The sequence below is a fragment of the Echinops telfairi genome, unplaced genomic scaffold, assembly GCF_000313985.2.
Source record: "Echinops telfairi isolate 266 unplaced genomic scaffold, ASM31398v2 ScPeMD7_33;HRSCAF=127, whole genome shotgun sequence".
Lineage (NCBI taxonomy): Eukaryota > Metazoa > Chordata > Mammalia > Afrosoricida > Tenrecidae > Echinops > Echinops telfairi.
In genome coordinates this window covers 2,310,676-2,337,732 of record NW_022103930.1, presented here as the reverse complement: position 1 = coordinate 2,337,732, position 27,057 = coordinate 2,310,676, and the positions used below count along the sequence as shown (strand labels likewise).

At 45.7% G+C, this 27,057-nt stretch overlaps 1 protein-coding gene across 1 annotated transcript; it reads left to right on the top strand.

Annotated features, from left to right (window-relative positions):
• Positions 1-17,070: 17,070 nt before the first annotated feature.
• SMIM43 (small integral membrane protein 43) lies at positions 17,071-17,273 on the top strand. Its single transcript, XM_045290211.1, has one exon. It carries the CDS (start codon positions 17,082-17,084, stop codon positions 17,271-17,273), a length of 192 nt encoding a protein of 63 aa, XP_045146146.1. The 5' UTR covers positions 17,071-17,081.
• Positions 17,274-27,057: the final 9,784 nt, after the last annotated feature.

Sequence of the window (27,057 nt, the reverse complement as noted above, 5' to 3'; positions counted from 1 at the left end):
CTCCTGTGCATCCATGCTACATCGTGCAGCCATGCTCTCGCAAGTGGTGCTCTCTTTTGGAGGAACTCAATCTGGGTGCCGGGCCTGCTCTTTCATCTCAGCAGCTGGGAGCAACTCACTCGGGAATTCTCCTTCTTCCACCCACCCTAGTTTTGTAGTGACATCATAGGCCGTTGAATTTTGGATGGAGGACCCTGTGGAGGTGATTATGTCCAATCCCCTAATTTTAACGATAAAGCAGCGGAGGCATAGGGAAGTAAAAGACAGGCCCAAAGTTATATGAGCTATGCTAGCAAGAGAGATAGAACCCCCAGCCCTCTTAAACCCTCAACCAGTATTTCTTTCCACAATACCAGAAACCCTGAAGACATTCGGAGAAAGGGGAGAGACCGTCCTGGGAAATGTAGCTAAGGCACCAGCCTAACCGTGAAAGTGATCTACGGCTATTTTCAACTCTTCATTTTCATCGGATGATCTACGCAAGATAGAAGGAAGCACAAAGAACTTAAAAATGCATAAGAAGCAGGTGCTGAGGTCTACCTAATGAGGTGTGTGTTCCTGTCTTCTTATAGGTGAGAAATGGTGCAGCCAGCAGCTGGGGTTGATGGAGAGACATAATTCTTGGTGTGTATAATGAAAATCATAGCTCCCTCGCTCATCCATACAGCACATGAAAAGATCATGATTATGAAGGGCCAGGCACAAGCACCAGGTGTGCACTAGCCAACGAGGAATAGGAATTTCTTCAGATGTCACAAAGCTGTGCTTTCGTTTTTGAGTTAGTACGATCACAGCATTGCCTAGTTCAAGCAACAGTATTCAAGACAGAGCAAAAAACCCCTAAAGACAGCAGTATTCTAATACCCCAAGTTTCACAAACAGCCTGAACACCCCTTTCTTTATAATATTCTATAGGACATAATGAAAGTGGCATGGAAATCTCTTTATAGCTAAATTTATAGCCCAGAGTATTTGAAATCTTGTTTCTTAAATGGCCCTGTTGCTGATGCTGATGATGTTGGTATTTAGATACTCAGATGTATATTCAGGCTCAAAGAAAACACACAAGTGAAGTAGGAAAAAATAAAAAGAGCCCTTACTTCCTTCAAGCCAGCCACCTCTGGTCTGGAGTAGAGATTTTAGGACAGAGGGCTAGAAGATTCCTGGGATGGATTGTGGTTTCTAAATGACTGATGAAAAAGGCAGAGAAAGCTTTGAGTCCAACGTGCAGCCTGGCAGGAAAGAGCATGGGGATCAATACCACAAGCTCTCTCCTTTCCCACCCTCCAATGATGTTTCCCAGGGGCCAAATCCCACAAGAAGGCATAGGACAAGGGATGGTTGAGGTTGTCCATACATGTGATCCACTGGGGCACAGAGAGAGTGGAGAGTGGCTATCAAGGGCACATGACGAATAGCTAAGAGAAGTTAGCTTTGTATGTAGAGGTTTTTAAGGTGGTTCACTCATTTGTAAAACGTCTACCCTTTCCTCTATATGATATATAATGCTTGTTACTAGGAACCCTAAGGGCCGGTTATTGAACATTGTATTTAATGAGAAAACTTGGGCTCGGCTAAGTAAGATGCATTGTTTTCATTTTTGAATAATTCCTTTCTTGGGACTTTCTTGGGTAAAACATTGTAACTTACATTTTGTAAGGCAATGATACACATACACACATATTTTAGTGTTGTGTAGAGTTCAACTAATCGTAACTCAGAGACAAAGTTACTGCTTTGAACAGAATCGTAACTGTTGTCTAAAAGGAAAAACAATGGGGATACTCAGTGTTGTGTGGTAGAGAGAACACTGAACTAACCAACCCCAAGTCCACTGTGGTAGAGTCCATTTTGATTCATGGAAACCCTACATTGTGTTTGCAAAGCTATCGATCTTTATAAGAGCAGGTCTTTCTCACCTTTCCTCTAGATGTCACTGGTGGGTTTGAACCATAGAAGTTCTGGTTAACAGCCCCGTGCTTATATCCCACAGCGCCATCAGGACTTCTTGAACAAGCCAATAACTTCCTTAAATGGACTGCAGTTTGCCATATGTCAAATTGGATTTGTGTCACAGCTACTTCTCCTCATGGACATGCAAAACCGGGGGTGACCATTGTACCTTTCTCTATCTGACCTGAATGAGAAGGAATCCCCTCCCTGACGTGAGGAGCACGAGCGTTCTCTGTGCCAGATGGTGCCCATTCCCTTTCCATTGTTTTCTTGCTCTTCTTCTCTCTGTCTACCACCTAGCTGGGAACCTAGACTCCCCTGCCACCTGCTGTGTGCAAATTTGCCTGTGAGGAACATTGGCAGGAGATTGGAATGTAGGAGAAAGGGAGAAGCCTTCTGCATTCCCTGGTTGGCGATGGGGCCTTAGGAAGTGGCTAAGGAGTGCAGTTCCCTGTGACCTGCTTGGAAAGTTTCACTCTTCTAGTGGCGGGCACAGGAGTGGGTGCCTCAGAGGTCTTTGAAGCACAGGGATCGTGGACACTGGGTGACAGGAATTGTGGGTGGTTTGGGGTGACAGTGATCATGGTTCCTAGGTGTCAGCAACTGTGGGCTCTGAGTGAAAGTGATCATGAGCACCAGATGATAGACACTGTGAGTGACCCTGGGTGACAGTGCTCATGGATTCTGGGTGACATGGATCATGGGCCCTGGGTGACAGTGATCATGGCATAGGTGATAGCAATCCTGGTGGTTTGGGATGGTAGTGATCATGGCTCTGGGTGACAGAAACCGTGAGCCTGGGTGATCGTGATCATAGACTCTGGTGATATTGATCATGGGCCCTGGGGGCAGTAATCATGGTCCAGCATCATGGTAATCATGGTAACAGCAATTGTGATACCTGAACAACATTCTTTCCCCAACTCATGCTCTAGTCTAGGATTGAAATCTGTGGTTACCTTTGTTTTAGGTGACAGCAAGTCAGTTCGGGCTCACCATGACTCTGTGGATAACAGAATGTAACTGCCTGGTTCTGCACCATCTCCATAATTACTGCTATCCGGGAGCCCATAGTGCAACAACCTTATCAAGCCATTTTGTTGAGGGTCTTCCTTATTTATTTTTTGTTGACCTTCTACTTTGTCAATCGTGATGTCCTTCTCCAGGGATGGTCAATCCTTATAACATGTCCAAAGTAAGTGGGACAGAGTTTTGCCATCCTTTAAGAAACATTCTGGTCGTACTCCTAACACAATGTTGTTTTTTCTCTGAAAGTCCATGGTATAATTAATGTTCTTCACCAATACATTTATTAAAAGGCACCAAGTCTTTACTTCTGCCCACTTTCTGATTCAACATACTTCCACATACATGAAGTGGTTGAAAGCACTATGGCTTGAGTAAGGCACAGCTTAGTCCTAAAGGGGACATCCCTGCTATCTAACACATTAAATAGGTCCTTTGCAGATATAGTACATAGTTTGATTTTTTGACTGCTGCTTCCATGGGGATTGATTGTGGACCAAAATTAAATGAATTTCTTGACCATGTCAATCTTTACTCTTTAACGTGGTGCCGTCTGTTGGTCCAATTGTGAGAATTGTTTGTTGTCTTCACATTGACTTGTCATCCACACTGAAGGTCTTTGATCTTTATCAGTAAGAGCTTTGAGTCACATTCATGTTCAACAGGCAAGGCTGTGCGATTTTTACATTGCAGGTTGTCAATGAGTCTTCCTTCAAATCTGAGGTTGCAGTATTCTTCGTATAGTCCAGTTTCTTGGGCTGTGAGCCCAGCACACAAACTGAGCAGTATGGTGAAAGGATACAACCCTGGCGCACACCTTCCCTGATTATAAACGATGCAGTTCCCTTGTTTTGTTTGAATGGTTGCCTTGAGTCTGTGTACATGTTCTGCTGGAGCATAAGTGAGAATTCTGGAATTCCCCTTCTTCACAATGTTGTCTATAAATTTTTATGATCCACCTGGTTGAATGCCTTTGCATAGAAAATTAAACACAAAATAAACATTTTCTGGGTATTTTCTGATTTTAACCAACATTCAATGAACAACAATCACAATATCTGACATTCCGCATTCTCTTCTGAATCTATTTGAATTTCTGGTAGAACCTGGTATATGTATTCCTGCAACCTTATCTTCCACCCTTTTCTCCTTTTATTTACTGAATAGCCTTAAACCATTTCCTTGTATTACATTTCTGTCATCTTAGAAATTCTACATTGGCTTTGTTTTCCAATTTGGACACTGACTGATGACATTCTTTTTATAAACTGGATGAAGTCAGTTTAATCATATGTCCCCTCCTAGATAAAAAACTGCCAGAATTCTTAATGACTTTTCTACCAACAAGGCCTCACTTCTTGGGAATAATTTCCTCTAACTCACATGGATCCATGGACAAGTAATATATATAAGAATAAGGTCAGCATTGTATTACTAAGGAAGGAAGATTAGGTGCTGAATAGTCACCTGGTTTCTCTAGAGGAAAAATAGCAGTGAACTATGATTCACACAATTGTAATAGTGGACAAGTTCCATGCCCATGGGTCAGATGTTAGACTGGAGGCTTCTCCTGACTCGTGTAGCTGTGGAGGCTGATGAACCCTCATTGGCAGGAAGATCACAGGCTGGTGGCTTCAGATGTGAATGATTCCAAGGTTGGCAGGTCAGATGACACTATTGATGCTTCTCATGACTTTGGGGCAATATGGCAGGCTGTTGGCTGAACCCAGGATAAAACAAGCTTTTTCCACAGCACCCATTTATATGGGAAGCAGACTACACCTCTGAGGAGGAAACTTTGTTCAATTGATTGCATCAGAGCTGTGAGGAGTGTAAGGGTGTTGCATCCCACCCTGGTCTTCTTACAGTTGATTGCTTCTAGCAGATCCCATTTTGGAGGCAATTGCATTGTGTCAAGTTCCATCATGGGGAGTTGAAGCACTGAGAGCCCTGGCTCAGCCAAGTTGACATAAAACCTAACTATCACAGCAACCAGAGGTGTCCAAAGTCACTCAGCGGAGAGATACAGAGGGCTATGATGGGAGCGCTAAAAAGAACTTCTAGATAGTTACGCAAATTCCATTATCACTCAATTCCCTATTTGAAGATCTCTTGTATGCCTTAAAACTCCAAATACTTTTTGGTAACTCACAGATCTACACAGAATAGTGGGTAGAGCTGTGACCAGAACAGAAACCAGCTCATTGCTGTCTTTCTCACAATATCTACCCACAAATGTCTGAAGGGCAACTTGGAGCCTGGGTCTAAGCATGCAGTCCCCAACTGACCAAATCTTTTAAGGTGATGTTTCTCTAATAAAATAATGATTTAAGACAAATTATGTGTTTCCCCAACCCGCCCCCCCCTTGGGGCAATCCATTTTTAGCTGTGTTTGTGTTTGTTTATGTAATTATTATCACAGCTCCTAATCATTATCAGCTAATAAAGACGTTTATAGGATTTGTATGAAGGTGATCTTTTCACCACTGTCATCTGTAAAGTTGTGCTGAACGAAGGGTCTATTGCTTTATACTGCTCAGATTATTTTACTTTGCTACAGGACAGTATCGATCAAGTCTGGAGTCAGACACTGTCACACAGACTTTTTCCTGATAACTTATCTGCATCTACCTGAAAGGAAGTGTGTCTGGGTCTTTAACACACTCTGTCACTTCAGGTTTTTCTCTGTCAAGCTTGAGACAGCCTCCTTTGTGCTTTGAGACATTTAAACTGAGGACTGAGTCTGGAAGTATTTTTTGTTTGTTTAAAACAGAACTATTAAAACGGTGGGTGCAACAAAGGGTTCAGATGTATGAACAAGCGTGAGAGTAGACGGAGCCGGGCCGGGAGGTGTTTCAGTCTGTTATGCACAGGTGCACTCGGGGTTGGAACCGATAACAAGGACTACAATTTTTAAAACAGAATGACTCTTATGGTGCATTTGGGCTCTCCAAGTCTATCCATATGGAATGGTCTCCGTAGATTTTGCATCCTCTCTCCCTCCGTATCCCATTCCTTTGATCTCCACCGCCCTCCCTCCTTCTCTCCTTTGCCTCCTCCCATCTCTCTGGAACTTATTTCCTGAAGCAGGTCCCATCTTCAAAGCATTATTGAACTGTTGACGTCATTCTTTTGGCCCTGGAGTAGGGGTCAGGGGATGGAAACTCTAATCACATTATTGAGGACATTACAATAACTGTTGTAGCTTTCTAGGATTCTCCTAAACCCAAACCCAAACTTTCTAAGGAAGAAAGATTAGCTTCTGAATAGTCGCCTGTCTGCGCCTGGGTTCTCTGGAGGAACATGTGAAATATGTCTATATAAACCCCGTGCCTTTGAGTCCATTCTAACTCAGAGCCACCCCAAAAGGCAGAGCAAAACTGCCTCTTCATGAGGCTGTAAACCCTTCCAAAGGCAGAAAGACTCGTCGTTCTCCAGAGGAGCAGCTGGTTGGTTTAAACCTCGGACCTGGCAGGGAACAACCCTCTATGTAACTCAGCATCCTTGATAGAGCTAATTATTTATTTCACTCTCCCACGGAAGTGAACATTTTTATAGCGTTTCTAATTTTGATTTAGAAGGCATGGGAGTGTGTGATAAGGAATTGTAAATAAGGGGCAATTCCAAGGACACCTAGTCTGTGTGCCCTACTAATGAACACGGTGGTTGTTGGGGTGATGTGCAGGAGCAGGGCGGTGGGCTCGCAGAGGGACGTGGTGAGTGGGGCTGAGCCATCTCTGGGCCATTCAGGATCACTGGGATCCTTGGGGCTGATTCAGGCCCGGTCTAGCTAGGACAGCACTTCCCAGGTGTGGAAGCTTCTATAATGTATGGAAGCTTCCACAGAGCATCGCCCTTACTACCTGCATCACCCACTCATTTGAGTGTTTTTAAGGACCTCTAATATAAGCGGAAACAATCTCTGATCTATCTGTAATATAAACTTTATGGTTCGTACAATTTGGAACACAATTTAATTGTGTCTCCTCAAAATATGAATTGGGATCCTGACCGTATGCCTGTGGAGGTAATCCCTTTTGTCTCATTAATGAGGCCAAATTAGTGCCGTGGGTATCTTCAACTTGTTCTTCTTTGTGTGTCTTCAACCCGTTCTCCTTCGCTACATAGAAAGAGAAGATTCGGCACTGAGAAGGCAGGACAAATGGGAGAAGATCGACGTCAGGTGGAGTTCACCAAGCGATGCCAAGAAGCAGCTGTAGAAAATGAGACCAGGATTCCCCTCGCAAGAGCACACAGAGAGCATCTTCCCCCAGAGCTGGCCCCCTTAATTCAGATTTCCAGCATCCCAAACAGTAAGGAAATACATTTATGTTCATTAAAGCCACCCACTTGTAGTATTTCTGGTATAGCAGTGCTTAAACAACGACAATAACAACAACTACAACAATAACGAGGGCAAAGGTGTTCAGTTAAATAGGGATCCAATCTTATTAATTGCTGGCCAGCAGCAGGGTTTCGAATCCAGAGCATGTTACAAAAGCTTTGTTCTATTTCCTTAGGATTCATTTTAGGTCAAATTGAGTCTGCCTTAGAAAAACCAACCCCCTGCCCCCCCCAAAAAACAAAAAAGCAACCCCCCAAACCAACAGCTATGGAGTCCATGCTGACTCATAGCGACCCCTGTGGGTTTCTGAGACAGTAACTGTTTACAGGAGGAGAAATCCCAGTCCTTCTGTGTAGCTGCGGGCACAGTGCTACTCTGTCTGACTGGGTCACAGCGTGGGAATGTGGCAATGGGTTTGATCTGTGTGTTTTATTGTTATGACACAACACCTCTTTCCTCAGTGGACAAGGTGGGTAAAACCAAGCAGGTGAAGGGTGGAGACCCCTATGCTGACACACGTCCCAGAGCGCTGTAGGAGAAACAGCCAGTTGGTTTTGAAGTTGAGAAAGGTGAACCGGAGGTGAAGGATGTATGAAGCCTGAGGATGAGTGGTGAATGAGGCACAGTGCAGGCAGGGGGCGCCTGTGAGGTCCATTTGGTGGCTGCAGTATGGTTTTGTAATGACCTAGCTGTGACCTTATTCCTTTCAGTGTAAGGAGACCTTTCTTTTTCAGCTGCTAGAACCAGCCAAGCTCTCTCTCATCTACAGCAAGTTTTTGTTGTGTCTTAAACACTTGACTTTCCTTTCTATGAATTTATTATTTTTCTTTTTAAAAATCATTTTATTGGGGCCTCTTACAACTCTTGTTATAATCCATAATCAATTGTGTCCGACATAGTTGTACAAATATTGCCGTTGTTCTCTTCTATACATTTACTTTCCATTGAGCCCTTGGGATCAGCACCCTGCCCCCCCATGGCTTTCTATTAGTGTGCCTATTTAGGCAGAGAGAAGTTGGGCCTTATGTCCATGGCATCATCTGTATAATACAAACAGAAATTGAGACTACTTTATGAAGTGTTTAAATAACAACTTGATGCCAAACAAGCTTTGGCAGCACCTAATAAATAAAGTAAGTTAGTTTTTGTCTGGCAGCAATTTAGTTTTAAATACAAATCCCATTGAGACCGGATAGGAAGATTTGTTAGTTAATATTTAGAAATCGGTTTAAGCTGAATGTATAAATGGATAATCTAAACAGCTGTGGGTAGGAAGGCTGAAATGGTCTTAAGCTTGGCATCGTGATATCTTTTTCCCTTGTCCCCTTCCCCCAGAATTTTGCCAACACTAGCTCTTTTGAAGATCTGACCTTTGAGATTTCCAAGATAATAGTATCCAATTGGTTTCTAAGCCCAGGGTACCTCTTGAAATTTATTTTTAGTTTGACACTCAAAAGGATTAAAAAATAAAAAGAACGATCGTCGTTAATTTGATGGCCATGCATATGAAAAGGGCCCCTTTCCGATGGGCACTATATCCTGGGGCTGAGAATGCATATTCAGGAGTCTGACTCCCTCCGGGATGCATGTCCTCTGTCTGCCAGGAACTCACCCTGTGGCTTTGAGCAGCCACTTCATCTCTCTGAGCCTCAATTTTCTCATTTCTAAAATCAGATTAAAATGTGTCTTTTCCTCACAGGTCTGTTGTGAGGATGGTATGGGTTAATAGAGCTAGAGCATTTAGTATAGCTTGCTTCTATGATAGCTTTGTCATCCATAATTGCTGCAAAATTCAACGGCCTCACCAGCGACTTTTTCTTTGGATTCTGTGCTTGTGAGAGCAGCTTGCCATTTAATTGATTAATGGTTGAAGTGGGAAGCGTGTAAAGAGAATCGTTGTCTGCGTGGACATGTCAAATCCTTGGGCTTCACTTCTGTTTGATTCTTACACTAGCTGCGTGGGCAGCACTCTTTTTTTCTGACGTTTCCACCAGAGCCCACAAGTTCAGAGGACGCCATCCTTCATACAGCCAACTGAGACTGCAGATCCCGGTTGCAAGCTTCCCACCCCCCAAATCCTTCCTTGCTCTGTTCTGACCTGCTGGCTACACATTTGAGAGGTTCCCTCTGCTTCCTCAAGCCATGGTGTGTTAGTTTGGGTACGTTAGAGAAACAAATCCACAGAAACTCATATGTATAAGAGAGAGTTTATTATAAAGGTTAAGTGCACATCAAGAAAACATCCCAACCCAGTGCTGCCCAAGCCCACAAGTCCAACATTAGCCCATTTGTCCGACACCAATCCACAAAGTCCTCCTCCATCCCATAAAACACACGCAATGATGCCGACTGCAGGAGGAAAGCCTAATCAGTGAACGTGTAAACACCTCAGAGCTGACAGGGTCTCCACACAGCTGCTACAGCACCCAGGGCTGCATCAGGGTAGGTCCATGTGGCTTCTCCTTGGGGATGTCTCACAAGAAGTGAGCCTTGCCAGGTGAAGCAGGGAACTGGCTAAGGCAGCTGCACCCTGCTTTGAACATCATAAAGCAAGAGACCTGGGAACTTGAAAGGCGAGGCTCACTGAGTCATGTATCCCTCTGCCCTTCAATTAACCCCACATGAGTTTATCAGCCAGGTTGGCACACTCAACTACCTCACAGGAGTTCCTGAGTTACCTCCCTTCTGGCTTGCTGGGTTCAGTCTTCCCTCAGGTTTGTGTTCAATAATATTCGGGAGCAATTCACAGACAGCACAGATAGTGCTTTACTGAACGGTTACAGCTTTATTTTTAAAAAAATTCTTTACAGCTGTTTTTACAAAAAGAACAAAGAAAAAGATACAAATCATGAGACACGTCGGGTGAGGTTTGGAAGCCCATAGAGCGCTCATGTCGGGAGCTTTTATTGGTTTCACTAGATGTGTTATTGAGGTCCCATTGCATAGATATGAATGATCGAAACAGGCCCTGCTCCCTGTCAGCTGGTTTCAGGCCATACGGTATTCTTTCTGGCCAGATCAACTCTACTCATTAGGTCAAACCCTAGGTGTGGTCTTCGATAATAGAGGCACCTCCAATAGTTAGGAAATTCACAGCATTTTCAGGATTCCAGGGCATAGGTCCAATTTTCATAATGCTTACCCTACAGTGGTTATGTAAACATGCCACTCTTCATTTAAGGGGCAAACCAGGCAGTTCCCATGAGCCAGGGGGAAGGATGCACATGGCGGTACAAAGAACAAGACACGGCTACTCAATGAGCTGCTCAAGCACAAGGGATAAACATTGTTACAATACCGTAAGGCAGTGGTTCTCAACCTTCCTAACGCCGCGACCCTTTAATACAGTTCCCCATGTGGTGGTGACCCCCCAACCATAAAATTATTTTTGTTGCTACTTCATAACTGTAATTTTGCTACTGTTATGAATCATATGACCCATGTGAAAGGTTCCTTTGACCCCTAAACGAGTCATGACCCATAGGTTGAGAAATTCTGGTGTAAGGCATGTGCTAATAGAGATATTTACACAATGAGGTCTCAGTGCAAGGCAGTCTTGGTGCATAAGCACTCAGCTGTTCCAAATGTTGGCAGTTCAGAAGAAAAAGCTTTTCTCTGTGGGAGAAAAGACCCCTTAATCTGCTTGTGTACACAGAGTTCAGGATAGGAAACCCTATGGGCATGTATATGTGTATGTATACACACATATATATACATACATACATATATATATATATATATATATATATATATATATATATATATATATATATATAAAGCAAACAATAAACTCACTGCCTGTGGCAGTTACATAATCTGGTGTCAATTTGTGAAGGGGTAGAGTCTAGCCTGTCAATCAGGTTGCAGCTCATTTGGAGGTGCCATGGAGATAAATAGCTCACTGGGGGCCAGATACTGAGAGACTCTCCTCGTCTCTCCTGCTGACAAGACACATGGAGCTACGCTTATAAGAATAATTGTGTTAGTCCAAGTAGACTAGAGAAACAAATCCATAGAAACTCATATGTGTATAAGAGAGTTTTATATAAAGGGTAATTGTGCATTAAGAAAGTATCCCAACCCAGCCCAGTCCAAGTTCATAAGTCTGATATTAGCCCATATGTCCAATCCTGATCCATATAGTCCTCTTAAGACTCATGTAACACATGCAATGATGCCAAATGCAGGACGATCATAGGCCAGTGGGTAGAAAGTCTTTAGATCCAGTGGTGTTGCAAGCATCTCAGGGCTGGCAGTGGTCTCCACCCGGCTGCTCCAGCACCCAGGACTGCATCAGGGTAGGTCCACGTGGCTTCTCCTCAGAGATGTCTTGCAGGAAGGCAGGAGACACTGTCTCTCTAGTCATTTCCTTGGAGATGCTCTACTGACAAGACACAAGGCTGACTTCTGGACTTCTGGACTTGGATTGGACTGGGTTGGGATACTTTCTTAATGTAAAGTTACTCTTTATATAAAACTCTCTCTTATATACATGTGAGTTTCTATGGATTTGTTTCTTTAGTCTACCCAGACTAACACAGTAACATATATTATATATATTATAGTAATATATATATTACATATATATGTTTTCCTCTGTCTTACAGAATCCCTGTGAGTTGCAATTGATTCAATGGCACCAACAACATCATGGCAGTGCAGAGGAAGGTGTGAGCAAGAGTTCTTAGCAAATTCAGTGACCTAATCTGCTCTCCCCCCTCCATCTTTCCACCTTCCCACAGATGTCCAATGTCCTCTTATCTCTCTGGTAGGTCCCTCACACCAACCAGTTTTACAGTGAAAAAGGGTGTCCCTGTCCACCGATTTATTCATTATTGAAAACATTGGACTTCTTATAGTCTGTAACGGGAGTCCTCTGAAATAAGCTGTTGATTTTTTTAGGAGCCTTACTGGTCTAGTGGGTTACCAGTTGGGCTGCAAACGGTAAGGTTAGAAGTTCAAACCTACCAGCCAGTCCTAGGGAGAAAGATGAGGGTTTCTGCTCCCGTAAAGACTTACAGGCTCAGAAACCCAAAGGGACAGCTCTGCTCTGTCCTGTAGGGAAGCCAAGAGTTGGACTCAACTAGCTTTCAGTGGTTTGTTTTGTTTTTTACTTCTTTTTAACTACGTACACAGACTTATCCAGTGTATGTACTAGAAGGGTTGATTCAAATAACGTGTGGAATGCAATTTCTTAAAATGTCATGCAGCTTTGCTATGATTGACATTTGCTTGATGGTACTGATCCCGTCTTTAGTTTATAAATGCAGGAAGGGCACTATGCCCCACCTTCCCTTCCTGAACTGCAGACATCTGGCTACAGTTGCAATCTAGCCACAAGGTGAAAACAATGGCCTCTAAGGTCAAAGCCTATGTGCTAGGGATTCTTTAATCAAAGCCAGAGCTTTCATTCGTGTTTGATTTTAATAAAATGTCTATTTAAGAATCAGAATTCACAAATGGTAATTGTAGTGATCCACTTGTTTCTGAAGCATGGCTTCCAAGATACAAGTCAGAGTCAGGGCAGTTTTCCTTTATTGTGATAAAGTCTCACCGCTTGCTTTGTTTTTCAAGTCCACCCTTTGATGGCCTGTGTGTCTTGATGGCAACGTGCCCTGCAGCATACTTCCTTCCCATATTTGTTGATCACCAGTACTCCACTGTGCAAGCAGGATGTCCACCGCGTTTCCAGTGTTCTCCTCTGTAAGCTAATGCTATTCCCTCTGCCTTGCAATCAGGAAAGCCTTTTTGGCAAACCAACAGGAGTTCCAAGAATGAATAGGTGAAAAGAGGGCAGCTTGGCGAAAGGGTAACACTCAAGGGCACTCTGTGGGTAAGGGAGCAGCAGCCACACCCAGCACCCTAGGACTGATCGGACCTATGTGAGTATCCCTGCCAAGGAGTTGCATCTGACTTTCAAATATTCCTTCCTAATTTTCACCCAAGCTCCCATAGAAAACCAAACCCAACCCGACGCACTGCCACGGAGCTAGTGCCAACTTAGAGCCACCCTACACAGGGTTTCCCAGGCTGTGAATGTTTAGGGCAGACAGCCTCACCTGGTTGTTTGAACCATCTCCCTGTAAGTTAGCAGGCCAGTGCTTACCCAATAGTGTCACCAGAGCTCCTCCCGGGAATTGAGAGTTGACTGAATATATGTCCTGCTCTCCTTCCCACACAGAATCAGAACTGGATCATCCAGATCCAGCATCTTTGGTTTCCACAATCGGCTATGGCAATGGAAAGGCAGCATTGAATTTGCCCCGGTGCCAAGATTACATCAAATGGAGATTGGCATCAATAGGAACAAGTAGTCCCGACAGTGGAGGTGTAAGGATTTAGAGCAGTATAAACCCCACACATCATTGTTCTGGTTATGCAAGGCTTCAGCTTTTCCTCAACTGCCCTGCGAGCATCAGTGTGCTGGTGGATGTTTAACAACTGGCTCTTTAGGAGGTGGTGGGAGGAGAGCCCTAATTTTTAGCATCTGCCCGTTTCTATGGTGCAAATCCTCCCACCAATGGTCAATTTTAAGCTACCTACATGCTATGACTGAACACAGAATTGGGGGTGGGGGTGGGGGGGAATGTGTGGCAGCATACCATGATATAGTAGTTCCACTGTTCTGATCAAACAGTGGTAAATAACCGCAAGTGCATAAACAAGACGGCACAGTAGCAAAAGAACCAGGAGCCCTTCTTGTTAACGTAAATTCCTTAATTGTAAGTTTTGATACATCCCTGACACAAATGGTTGGAAGGTCAGACGCACCTAGAGGGGCCTTGGCAGTCAGGGGTGGTGATCTGCTTCTGAAAGGTCCCAGCCCTGAAAGCCTCGCGGGGCAGTTCTGCTCTGCACACACAGGGTCAGTGTGAGTCAGAATCCGCTGATGGCAACGAACAACAGCACCACGTTTGTGTAATTCACATGTTTGTTAACACCTAGCCAGTGAAATTTCTGAAAATTACAAGCCAACTCTGCTATGAAGTGTATCAGTATAATTTTAGAGTGAACGAGCGAGGGAGCAAGCAAGCAAGCGCCAGAGAGAGAGAGAGAGAGAGAGAGAGAGAGAGGAGAGAGAGAGGTAGTTACATAATCTGGTGCCAATTTGGGACGTGAGAGGATTAAGAGTGAAGGAGTGGATAGTATGTCAATGGGGTCATAGCCAATGAGTCCTCTGTGTGGCCATGACCTTCTCCTGAGAATTCTGGGAAATCTGGTATTCCTTCTTGGAGGTGGGAAACACTATCTCTCTCTGCTCACTCCCTTGGAGACGCTCTACTGACAAGACACATGGCGCTACGCCCTGGTAGCTGGAGAAGCCACATGGATCTACCCTGATGTGACCAGTCCTCTGGAGCCAGAGAAGCCACGTGGAGATGCCTGCCAGTGCTGAGATGCTTACAATGCCACTGGATCCAAATCCAACCCACTGGCCTGTGATCCTCCAACATGCGGTATCATTGCATGTATTATGTGAGTCTGAAGAGGACTTTATAGATTGGTATCAGACATATAGGCTAATATTGGACTCATGGACTTGATCTGGACTGGGCTGGGACGTTTTCTCAATATTCCATTGCTCTTGTATATAAAAGTCTTTCTTATATACATATGAGTTTCTATGGATTTATTTCTCTAGTCTACCCAGACTCACACACACACACAGAGAATGTCCCATATACAGTGGGTTCTCAGTGGCGAGGCCGATGACTTGGGTAAATTCTGTCCAATAACCTGTCACATCATGGGGCCCATCAGTAATAGAATAATAATAGTATCTGAAGTTTATATAGCAAAACAGATTCTCCCTCCATCCACCACCCCCCAACCTGCCCGGCCCGGCACGCTCCCCACAAGACATGTACCAGGTGAGGAGCTGTGGTGACTGTTGGCAGGAGACCTAGAATTGGATCCTTGGATCATCCACACTTCTGGTTCACAGGCTTGTCCACTCTTTCCTGTCTCTTTCAACTCTCTACTAACCCCTGGAACAACCCCTTAGTACAGGATGAGTAAAGAATCGGGGGTGTGCTTGTCAGGCCTTGTCCCCTGGATTTAGTCTAGTGAGCTTCACCAATAAAGAATGAAGTCAAGTTGGAGACAGGGCCTCAGAAAGTTGTAGGAAATGGTGGGTAAGGGGTGGGGGTGGGGGCGTGTGGAATCTTGATCTGTTCCACTTTTCCATAAAAAGAATGGGCCATGGTACCCTACTGTTTTCACAGTTCTGATAGCCAGATGGCAACCAGGCATCCCTAACCCCTGGTGTTCATGTCCTCGTACTCCTATGTGGAATCATTGAACGGGGCTGACCAGCATAACCAATAGGGTATCACAGAAGTCAGGGATGGCATGGGCCTTCTGCGGCTAGCGGAAAAGAGCACTGTCATTTCTGCTGTTTTCTCTTGTCTCATTGTCTGCGAGGGAAGGATGCCCAAGCAGCGCTGCTGTGGAGAAGCCCACATTGGAGAGGAGCTGAGCCCTCCTAGCCTCGACCAAGCCCACGTGGCAGCCGCATGAGGGAGCCACCTTGGAAGCTGATTCTCCTTGGGTGAACACGCCTTCAAATAATGTAGTCTTGACTGGCAGTACCTGTAACTTCAGGAGAAACCCCAAGCGAAAGGATCCCCTAGTGTTCCTTGACCCACAGAATTTGTGAAAGAAAACTGATCAGTATGATGAACACTCCAGGATGATTTGTTATGAAGCAAGGTTCTGGTTGCAGTTGATAGGTGCCACTGGGCCGGTTCCCACCCACAGAGACTCCATGCACAACAGAATGAGCCCTGCCCAGTCCTGCACCGTCCTCAGAACTGTCCATATGCACCAGCCCATGAGTCCGTCCATCTCCTTGATAGTTTTCCTCTGTATTTGCTGCCCCTGCACTTGACCAAGCACGGTGTCCTTTTCCAGGGACTGCTCCCTCCTGACAACGTGTCCAAAGCATGTGAGAAGAAGTCTCACCATCCTTGCCTCTAAGGAGCACTCTGGCTATACTTCCTCCAAGGCAGTAAGATATAGACCGACTTTTTCTGGTGAGCTGTACCCTCAGGTCTGTAGGTGATTCCAATCTAATGGAGACGTCTTAGGGTCTGACTGGAGCACTTTAAGTACTTTGTTTTACTGCGTTGCACCGAAGATGAATCGCAAGCGAACATTTGAGAGTAAGTTCGCACAACTTTTCAAGTGAGTTTTGTTCTTAATGCTTTCCTAAATGGCCTGTGGCCCATTGGAAAGTGCGTGGTAATACTGAGTGCCGCTGCAACACCGAAGAGCCAGGCAGTTTGAACTGGAATCAATCAGACTCGACGAAGTTATCCAGCAGCACGGTGGCCTCTCAGGGCCCTTCAGCCCAGAGCTTCAGTGTCACGCTGAATTCCTTGGGGGACCTTCCTTCTCTGGTCCTCCTGTCCCTGGGGAAATCCTCTACAAACGAGGAAAACGATACAAACGAGGGAAACGAAGAAATAAAAGCCTTAGGCTGTTGGACACGGAAACCTCAAAATTGTGTGCGAAATACGGGCATCGAGCGATTCGGGGAAGCTGAGCCTAGATCTCTTCTCCAGGGAGTCCCCACCCGCTGAACTTGGCTCCCACCAGGATCCGCTCGCGCCCCGGGCGCAGCGGGAGCGTCCAGGCCGGCGGGGAGATCCGGAACGCGGCTCCCACCAGCCCCTGGGAGCGGCGCCTCGGAGCGAGGGGAGGCGCCGGGGCGCAGCCGGAGGAGCCCGGAGGCGCGAGCGCGGGCGCCTGGAGCATGGAGTGGGAGCTCAACTTGCTGCTCTACCTGGCGCTCTTCTTCTTCCTGCTCTTCCTACTTTTCCTCCTGCTCTACGCGGTCATCAAGCAGCTGAAGAACTCCGTGGCCAGCACGGCCGGGGCGCTGCAGCCTGGCCGCCTCTCGCTGCACCGAGAGCCGTGGGGCTTCTCGCGCGAGCAAGCGGTGTGACGCCCCCCGCGCGGGCGCCCGGCCGGGCCCTGGCCGCAGCTCCCCCGGCGCCCCGAGGCGGGCGCGGCGCGGGTCCAGGGCCCCGGAGGTGCCGGCAGGTTCGTATGGACGCGAAGGGACCGCAGAAGAGACAACTCGTGTCCCTGCTCTTTCCGAGATGCTGCAGGCTTGAGCACGCTAGGGTCTGGGGACTGGGGTCCTGGGGTTCGTCTGGCTACCTGCTGTGTAGGAGCTGGATGGGAGCTTTTGTGGGTAAGGGAAAAGATGAGGGTGGGGGTGGGGCGGAGAAGTTCCAACTTTGTGGGCATAATGACTTTGGGCACCTACCTGGACACTGTCTTTTCCGACATAGTTGCAACGTAAGATTGCACCCAGCGGGTACAATCTAAACTAGTCAGATTATGCAGGATGATCACTTTGAACGGAATCTAATATCAACCCAAATTGTTGAGAAAAATGGTGTGTGGAGGGATGGGAGGTTGCAGGGGCACTTGAAGTACCAGTATTTTAAATGCTGCTTACAATATCCTTGCGTTCTGGAAGACCACCTTAAAAAAGTTAATGGGGTTCCATTGGTGTAGCCAGTGGAGTCCCATTAACCCCATTGGTGTAGCCAGTGGAACCCCATTAACAGGGAGAACGATGGAGCTTTCTACTCCGGTAAAGAATCACCATCTCAGAATCTCACACAGCTCACTGGGGCAGTTCTACCCTGCCTTATACTGCCCTTATGGGTCGGCGTAGACTGGATGGAAGTGAGGTGTTTTGTTTGTTTTTTGGGCTGTACCCAGGAGTGTGATTAAATGGCCTATTTTCTATGAGGTCTCCTTTCCTTCCCTTGACCTAGAAGAGACATCACCTGGGTCCCTCGGTGGCTTTAGAATTTGGACTAGCAGGAGAGTAAGCATTAGAGCAAAAGTCCTTGGGCCACTTGTCCGGTGTGTGACTTTTTGGGTGGTAGCATGGAATGGAGGCAAAACATCAGTATAGACAACAGGAAGAAAGAGAAGGGAAGGAGAGAGTCTCGGGTTCCTGATAAATGATTAGAGCCTTTGGGGGCTGAGTGACAGTTTGGAGGAAGGTTTCTCTCTAGGGCGCCCTAAGCACCCTCTGGACAATGTGAATTTGGGAAATAACTATCTTCCAGCTGCTTCTTCCTAGGTTAAAGTCATCCTCGTTGCCCGGCATTCTGGAGCGGAGCAGCTGCCCCTGGCTGGTGTGCAGGGGACCGCAGCTGCAGTGACAATCTTGAAAGGAGACGGGGAGAGGCCAGAGCCCCCTGAGATGGAGGAAGCGTTCTGCTCATGGTAAGCTGGGACCATGCCTGGCTTCGCTGCTTCTGTGTACAGCGTTTGAAGATCCAGGATCTGAAGAGGCGAAGCATTAGCAGGGGGGCAGGAGTAACAATGAAAGGGTGAATTTCTATTGGAACCGAGAAGCTGATGCCTAACTCAGCACCAGAATCAGGGTCCTGTTGGAGGGTCAGGGAAAGTAGAATGAGAAGTAAAGAATGCTTAACATTTTAGTAATCATCGTGCTATTTTGGAAACAGTGCAAGGTTCTTGTAGTGGAATTTACAAGGCATGTACATTTTGCCACAAACTGGTTGCTTTATAAGGTTGTCATGCTAGAAGGATGCCTGCTGGCACAGTGGCTAAAGTGCTTGGCTGCCAAGCCAAAGGTTGTTGATTCCAATGGAGATTAAGGGCCCTATGCAGTCACTGTGAATCAGAAGAGACTCCGTAGCTGTAGTTTTGGTTTATTGGTGGGTGGGATAAATTGTACTTGTCATGACAGTTATATTGAAAATATTGACTAATTTTAGACACAAAGAAAGACTCAGGCTAAAAATAAATATCAACTTTTGCCTGGGTTGATTTTACAAGAATGAAGTGGAAGACAATTATGTTGATAGTTCAAGAGAAAGAAAATTAGTCTTGTTGAGGTGAATACTTCTGGGGAAAGATCTCAGCCAGAGTGATTCAGATAATTTCCCACATTTTCTGGGGTTTTTTTTTTTGCCAGGACAGACCTGTTCTTAATGAAATACGTGGTTTATCTTAAGACACGGCAAGTGCTGTGAGCAAATTCGGATTATTATCTACCTTTTTAGCAGAACTGTATATATAGTAAGATTTGAATTCGAATAGATTGATTTGGATCTCGGAATTAGCCGAAATGATTCTGCATTGTACTCTGAACAATAGTTTTCTAATTGGTTGACAGTGGTATTTAGTTATACGGTTGCGTGGTTACTATGGACATTGAAGATGAGTGTGGGTTGTTTACAAGGATGGAAAACAATCATTTCATACTCCATAAATACTCCATAAATATCCAGAATGCAAAAGATGTTAACTACCTGCCTAGATCCTTGTTTTTATAATTCTGTAATCATCTTAGCAGCACCTCTGGCATCCAGAGGATTGTCCTACCTGACTCTCCCTGGGCAGGTGAACAGAGAGAACCCAGGGTGAGTAGTTTGCCGATCTCAGTATTAACTCATCTTCTTGCTTAATTCTGTTGACTTGGGCACCCCAGAAAGGAGTGGTTTCCTTTTTAACCAGTATTCATTTGCCATTTTAGAATCTTGAATCAACTGTGTTGGTTAATAGGCACATTGGGAACCAAAAGATTGGTGGTTCAAGTCTACCCAGGGCACCTTGGAAGAAAGACCTGGTGATCCGTTTTCCCAAGCTCAGCTATTAAGAACCCTTTGGAGCACAGTTGTGCTCGGACACACCCAGTTGCCATAGCTGGAACCAACTGTGTCCTTGGTTGCTGAGCACTTCATTCACCCAGTAGCAACAAGGACGGATAACAGGAACCCCCCACCACTACCACCACCTTTGCTGTCAAAGTGACCCCGACTCACAGTTACCCTGCATGTGTCAGAGTAGAACAGTGCTGCTGGGAATTTCCAACGGCTGATTTGGGGGGACCTCGGTTACCAGGTCTTTTTTCCCAAGGTGCCTGTGGGTAGACTTACCAGCCCCTGAGTAAGGCAAACAGTTGAACAAGCTGTGGGTAGAAAAAGTCAGCAGTTTGAATTCCTTTAGAGCAGCGGTTCTCAACTTGTGGGTCATGACTCCTTTGGGGGTTGAACGACCCTTTCACAGGGTTGCTCGATTTATAACAGTAGCAAAATGACAGTGATGAAGTAGCAACAAAAATAATTTTATGCTTGGGGGGGGTCACCACAACATGAGGAACTGTATGAAAGGCATTAGGAAGGTTGAGAACCACTGCGCTAGAGGACGCCCAGGCAAGTGGTTACCCAGGCAGCAATGAACATATATTCCTATGACCTACCCCCCAGCCAGGCACCTGTGCTTAGAGTCAGATCCCTCGTGTCTCCAGAACACGCTGCTGTTGGGCCCCTGCCTTGCCTGGCTTTGTTAGAGACAACTGAATGGGAGCTGGATTTTTTCTGTCTATTAATTTGATCATCTTTTTTTTTTCTGGTCTTGCATATACTGAGCTCCAAAATTAGAACTACTTTTGAACTCACTTTTTTGGCTACCTGTGGGAGTTCTTGGCCTGGATTGAGCGTTCCGATGCTCACAATGGGTCAGCCTGGTGTCCGGGCTTTCCGTGTGGCTGCGAACCTCTGCTGACCACACCCTGGTTCTGACAGTTAGAATGCCGCTTCTAGTTTTTGAAGACTATGTAGACATGAGCTAGGCATTAACGCATTTGAAAAGCAGACCTGAAATCAGAAACAGTTCACAGAACTGCTCATTATATAAATGTTATCTGAATATAGAGGATTTCTGAGTTGGTTTTCTCTCTCTTTTTTCTTCACATGAAGGATTTCGAGGCACTTTTCAGCAATAGGAAAGCTGGGTGGAATGTCTTACATCATATGCAAATGAGCCATCAATAAGCTATTAGTGTTTCACTTCAAATGACTCCTTTCATAGCCCTTTCTAAATCTCAGCGACTTCACTTGACCTCGGATCTTATTAGGAAGGCCTTGGCTGTTTCCCTTATTTCTAAACTTGGAAGTGCAATGAAGCTGCAGTTCCGCTCAGAAAGATATAACTACTTTAAGTTGAATGAGAATGACGTCACACTCACACCTGCAAATTGAAAATGTCTAATAAAGTGGGTTCCTATGTCTGAACTTCAATTTTAGAGCACAGCTGTAGCTTCAGGACCGGTGCCATCTGGTGTGATTCCACAGAGCATGAACATGGCAGGGAGAGAATTTACCAGCGTGTGCCGCGCAGTGGCTTTTCTTGGAATGAGATGGTGCCAGCATGTGCCTGTGGTTCATTCCCAGGGCCAGAAGATTGGAAGTTGGCAAGCCGAGTGCAGACAGTACACTTGCTTGTTTCCGTGTTTGACAGTCTGGTTCCAATCTTGTCTATGGTTTCACAATAAGGGTAGTCGATTAAAAATTCTTTTAAATAATCAAAGATTTAGGATAGTGGGGAGTGTTTCCTTTTTCTAAGCTAGGAACGATTCAAATACTAAAAGTGCCACTATGATCTAGGCTCAGGGATACAGGGTTAAGCACCCCACTGCTAACTGAAAGGTTGGCAGTTCGAACACACTGGCCGCTCCTCTGGAGAAAGGTGTGGCAGTCTGCTTCCTTAAAACGTGTAGTCTTGGAATCCTTCAGTGTTTGGGTTTAGTTTACTAACCTAAACCCTGTGCCAGTGAGTTCATTCCGGCTCACATTGGTCCGGTGGGACAGGGAACTCCTCTGTAGGGTTTCTGAGGCTGTAACTCTTTATGGCAGTAGACAGCCTCATCTTTCATTCTAGTATACTAAGCAAAAATCAAAAGCACTGTCATCAATTCTGACTCATAGTGACTCTTTATGGGAGGGTAGAACTGGCCCTGTGGGCTTCCAAGACCGGAACTCATTATGGGAGTAGAAAGCTTGGTGTGTCTGCTGCGGAGTGGCCGGTGGTTTTGAACTGCTGATCTTGTGGTTAGCTGCCCAATATGTAACCACTACGTGACCAAGTACTATCAAAATAGTATATACTTAAGACTATTAAGAGTATCTTTCTGCAGTGTTGCTACTAAAAATAATTGTATAGCTAATCTGAAGTAGTTGTACTTATTTAAGCTAAACTACAATTAAAAGTCTAGCATCATTTGACAATTAGGTGTCTGTGTCACATACATTTTGATCGAATTTTAGATCTTTGATAGTTTTTTGTTTGCTTGTTTGAATCAGTCAACTACATTTCTCAATTCTTTGTTTAAAGTCATAGACTAAATAGGGCTATGACTTGTATCCGGTCCCAAATTGTTCCTTTAAGAACTGGTAGGGGAGTAGCACCCTGTGCACATGGCTCTCCTGTAGCCTCGTGAAGTCAGGGGCTTGAATTGACCAGTCGCTGATGAGTATGGGGGTGGGTTGGGGTGGGGAGTGGGGTGGGCAGCAGATGGGGTGAGCTGTTTCCATAAAGATTGCAGTTTTGGAAACTCCCCAGGGGGCAGCTCTATCATTCCCTACAGGGGAACTTTGTGCCAGGATGGACTGGACCATGGTGGGTTTGGTTTGAGGTTAAGTTCAAGAAAACACTGGGATACTTTTCAGTGCTTTGAAAGCTGCGTGTGCAGCAAGTGAAGGTGGTTGTGATGAAGGACTTGTCAGTAGGGGCTGGTTCAATTTTTCAAAGTGAGGACAAATTTACATAACATTAAGGGGCCAGTAGAGGCTGTCCTGGGGGTTGCCTGTAGTTAGCATCTTGCCACAGCAGAATTTGGATAATCAGCAGGGCAGACTGGTGTTTGGCAGAGTAATCAGAGCATAATAAACACTTAGAAGTAAAAAACCTTCCAGATTGAAAAAAACAACACATGAACCCATCTTCTTTTTCTAAATAGCAGCTGTTTTACATAATGAGTCTGATCACTTCCTCTATTCTGGACTTGGCCTGTGGACAGACCCTTAGACATGGGCAGGCTCAAGCTAGCCTCTTTATACTGTATTAGACCTTACATTCTGAGCACCCCAGTTTGTACAAGGCTATAGATGGCAGAGATAGTCCCCCAATCCATTTGCAGGGACCCCACATGGATTCAGCGTCCAAAGAGTTCTTTCTGATCCTTAACCAAGGATGTAGCTAATCTTGACTTCAAGCAGAGTGCCCTGGAAAGGGGATTGCCGCCAGCCCTCTCAGGCCAGCGCAGGAGGGGCAGTCTCTCTCTTAGGAGCTTGCCCAGATGTGCCCTGGATGGAGATCAGCAGACTGGGGAGGGTACAGAGAGTCAGTCACATAGTCACAAGTCGTGCCCTATCAGTCTTGCCCCGACTCTCTTGGTTGGAAGGCCCTGGACCCATCTTGTCAGCCCTTCCTTCTATCTAACAATGTACGTGCCCCAATCATCATTCTGTTCCTGCTTCTGTAGGCCCACTTCTAAGTGTGATGTATTCATCGACCACCAATCATGCTTTAGCGACAGTTTCCTTTGCCCACCCATCCCCCTTCTAACGCTTGATATCTCAACGAACCTTTGGATGCCATTTTAATCTTGTACTAATGGCCTCCCTCCTCCAGCTGATGTATTTGTGTCTTTGTATCATGTTTGTCTCTTTCAAGCCTTAATATTCTCATTAAATTCTATTTGAGATGGGGTCTCTAATGAACCCTAAACGAATATCCAGTCTTCACTCGCGTGAACTTTGGGAATACCTGTGTCAAGATAGCCTTTACTTTAAGCTGGACATCTAACTTTCCTGTTGGGAATTGGCATTCATTGCTATTGGTAATAGAATAAGACCTGGGAATGACACACAGTAGAGGGTTGCAATTTCGTTTTTCGTCCATGCATCGAGGAAGTGAGGGGGTAGGCAGCTGTCAGCGCTGGTTTAGCAGCTCCGAGATCTGCCGCGCTCAGTTTCTCTTGGCTTTTTCCTCCAGGTTCCCGGATGGCGTCTGCGCCTCCAGACAAGAAGGATGAGCTCAGCCAGGAAAGAAGGGCACATCAGCTGAGGCTGCTTCGTCTTTAAGAACTTTTCCAGTGATCCAACAACCTTTTACAACTCACCCGTCCGTGTCATTTCACTGACGGCTGCTATCTACAAAGTTTCCTGAGAAATGTAGTGTTTTTGTTTTAAAACTGGGCCTGTAACTGCCATCAAGAGAACCTGGAGCCCTCTTGGTACGGGAGGCGACGGGAATGGACACAGCATGGGCAATCAGTAGTCCCTGCCATGGTTACAACATTCCATCCAACACCCCCGCTCCTTCAAGCTGCTCCCACTCCCAGCACCGCTGACCAGCCCCGAGAGAACGAGCTGAATCAAGACCCGGGAGGTTTTCTCACAAAACAGCTGACCACGTTTCTCTCTCATCTGTTGTACATGTCCCCTATCAGAAATTTTTAGAGGAGAACCCTTAAACCTGCACACTTCTTTGGTGGGCACGGTCTCTCTAGATGGTGGAGCTGTGGCACAGGGTAAAGAATGTTCTACCTTGTTGCTTTCTTACTTGCCTCAGTTATCTCCTCCCTCATTTGGCACAAGCAGGTAGATTTTGGGTGGGGCCCATATGTGTATTTTATGCCTATAAAAGTAGCCTTTCCTTTCATGCCCGAGGGTGATCATCCATGCAGAGGAAGGTCACCCTGCACCCTGGTATGACTCCATCTCTGATCTAGGAAGAAATACCCTGGGGAGAAGTGGGGCCTCTCAGGGCTGCTTCCATCCTGTCTACGTGTGGGGAGAAGAAACCCCTCCCACATCCCACAGGGCTGTCCAAAAGAACTTACTGTGATGAGAAAATGTTCTCCAACGGTATTGTTTAATCTGGTGGCCACTAGTCCCATTTGGCTAGTATGGTGGTTAATGTGACTGGGAAAATAAACTTTTCGTTTTACATAAATATTTTGAATTTATAGGTACAGTAGTTAGTAGCAACTATATTGAACAACACAGTACTCATCCTCCTCTTTCGTGTGTTTTAGAACTAGCTGGGGGAGGTTGGGGCCAGTCGTGCTTGGCATCCTATGGTCTTCCCCATTGCACACACATGTCACCCAGAGACTATGGATGGACACACGGCATTTTGAGCTAATTCCAAGATGTTCACTTGGCATCTATAGATTGGACAGAATGATCTCTAGGGACTAGTTAGGTCCTCTGAGGGATTTTAGTGCTAATTAGCGATGGAGAGATGCGGATGCTGGCCCACTTAGCCTTCCTTGGGAACACAGCCTGTTCCCAGTCCTGGCTTCGTCAGGGACTGTGCTCTTCTGCTGGGCAAACCACCATGACTTTATTTTTGTACCGTGTGGCTGCTAAATGATTATTTTGTGTATTTAAAAAAAAACACTTCGTGGTTTTTCCAAAGGCTGTGAAATAAAAAAGAAAGTATGTAACTCAATTCTTTTGGGTTTTTTTGTTTGTTGGTTGGTTTAAATGATTACAGCTCAGACTTCGTTAAGGGTTAATTACACGAAGAGGAATGGATAGGACATATCAGTTTCATTATCTGTTTTCCTTAACGTTGGACAAGTCTATTGCCAACCATCAACATCTTTCAAAAATATGAAGTGATTCTTTATTCAGATTTTGAGTGGGGTGTGGGGCTTGGGGTGGTCCTCGGTCATTGTGCTTCACCCTGCAGGGTCCAGTCGGTTTGTCTCACGAAGCACTGTTTGCACTTTGTTTCTCTACAGCTGGTCTCTCTGGGTTGGCTATCTTTTGTTACTGAGTTGTAGAAATCCTTGATAGATCCTAGATACCATTACGTTATTAGATAGATGCTTGGTGAATGTTTCCCCCCCAGTTTATATCTTGAAAGGAGCAGTTTTAGTTTCGAAGTCTTATTTATTTTTATCTCCCTTTTGTGTTTATGGATTTTGTGTTCTGAGAGACTTTTGCCTATTGGGTTGTATGATAGGCTGCTAAGCCATCAGATCAGTAGTTCAAAACCCCCAGCTGCTCTGCAGGAGAAAGGTGAGCCTTTCTGCTTCTGTAAAGATTTATAGCCTCCGCAACCCCAAAGGGCAGTTCTACCCTGTCCCATAGGGTCACCATGAGTCAGCATTGACTGGATGGCAGTGAAGAGGTTACCAAGAATATTCTCTCATGCTTTCTTGGAGACTACAGACTCTATGACTTTAACTTCTACTTGATCACTTACCCATTTTTTTTTTTTTTTGATTTGTAGACTTTATCAGCTTTTTCTCCACCCAAAGATTTCTGCCAGGATAACCGAGCCTGTTCAGTACACACGGTTCCCTCTGTTAAGCTGTGGGGTGTAGGGTCGGGGCCAGGAGGCCCCAGGGCAGGCGACAAGGCTTGGGGTGGGCAAGGTCCACGGCTGGACCGATTGGTCTGGGAGGCTTATGGGAGCTGGCATGAGATTACTGAGGGCTCAGGAAGAAAGGTGGCCAGCTCTCGGGGGCTCCAGGGGAAAGAAGAGGGGGCTCCAGGGGGAAAAGGAGGCATCAGCAATTGTAGGGACGAGTGGGGGGAGCAGGGAAGGGGCGATGGCCTGTTTGTAAGGGAGGGTGGGTTGAGATACAGTGCTTGTGTGTGCTGGGGCAGGGCAGGGATGTCATAGACTTTTTGTGTGTGGCAGGAACAAGACAGACCGCTGTATAAAAGGGACAGGAGACTGTACAACATATCCTATGATACAATGTTTACACATCATACAGGCTCTTTCCCTCAGCGTTTTAAAAAATAAATGTACAATTCTAGAGCTTTTGGTAAAACATATATACACCTCGGAGCAGGAGCAGCAGCTGCCTGGGCTATCGCTGTGGCTGCTGCCCCTATGGGAGGGAAAGAGGTGGAGCCAGAGGAGGG

Bases quoted from the DNA above. Each gene is read 5' to 3' on its own strand.
- SMIM43 (XM_045290211.1), top strand. From the start codon at position 17,082: ATGGAGTGGGAGCTCAACTTGCTGCTCTACCTGGCGCTCTTCTTCTTC.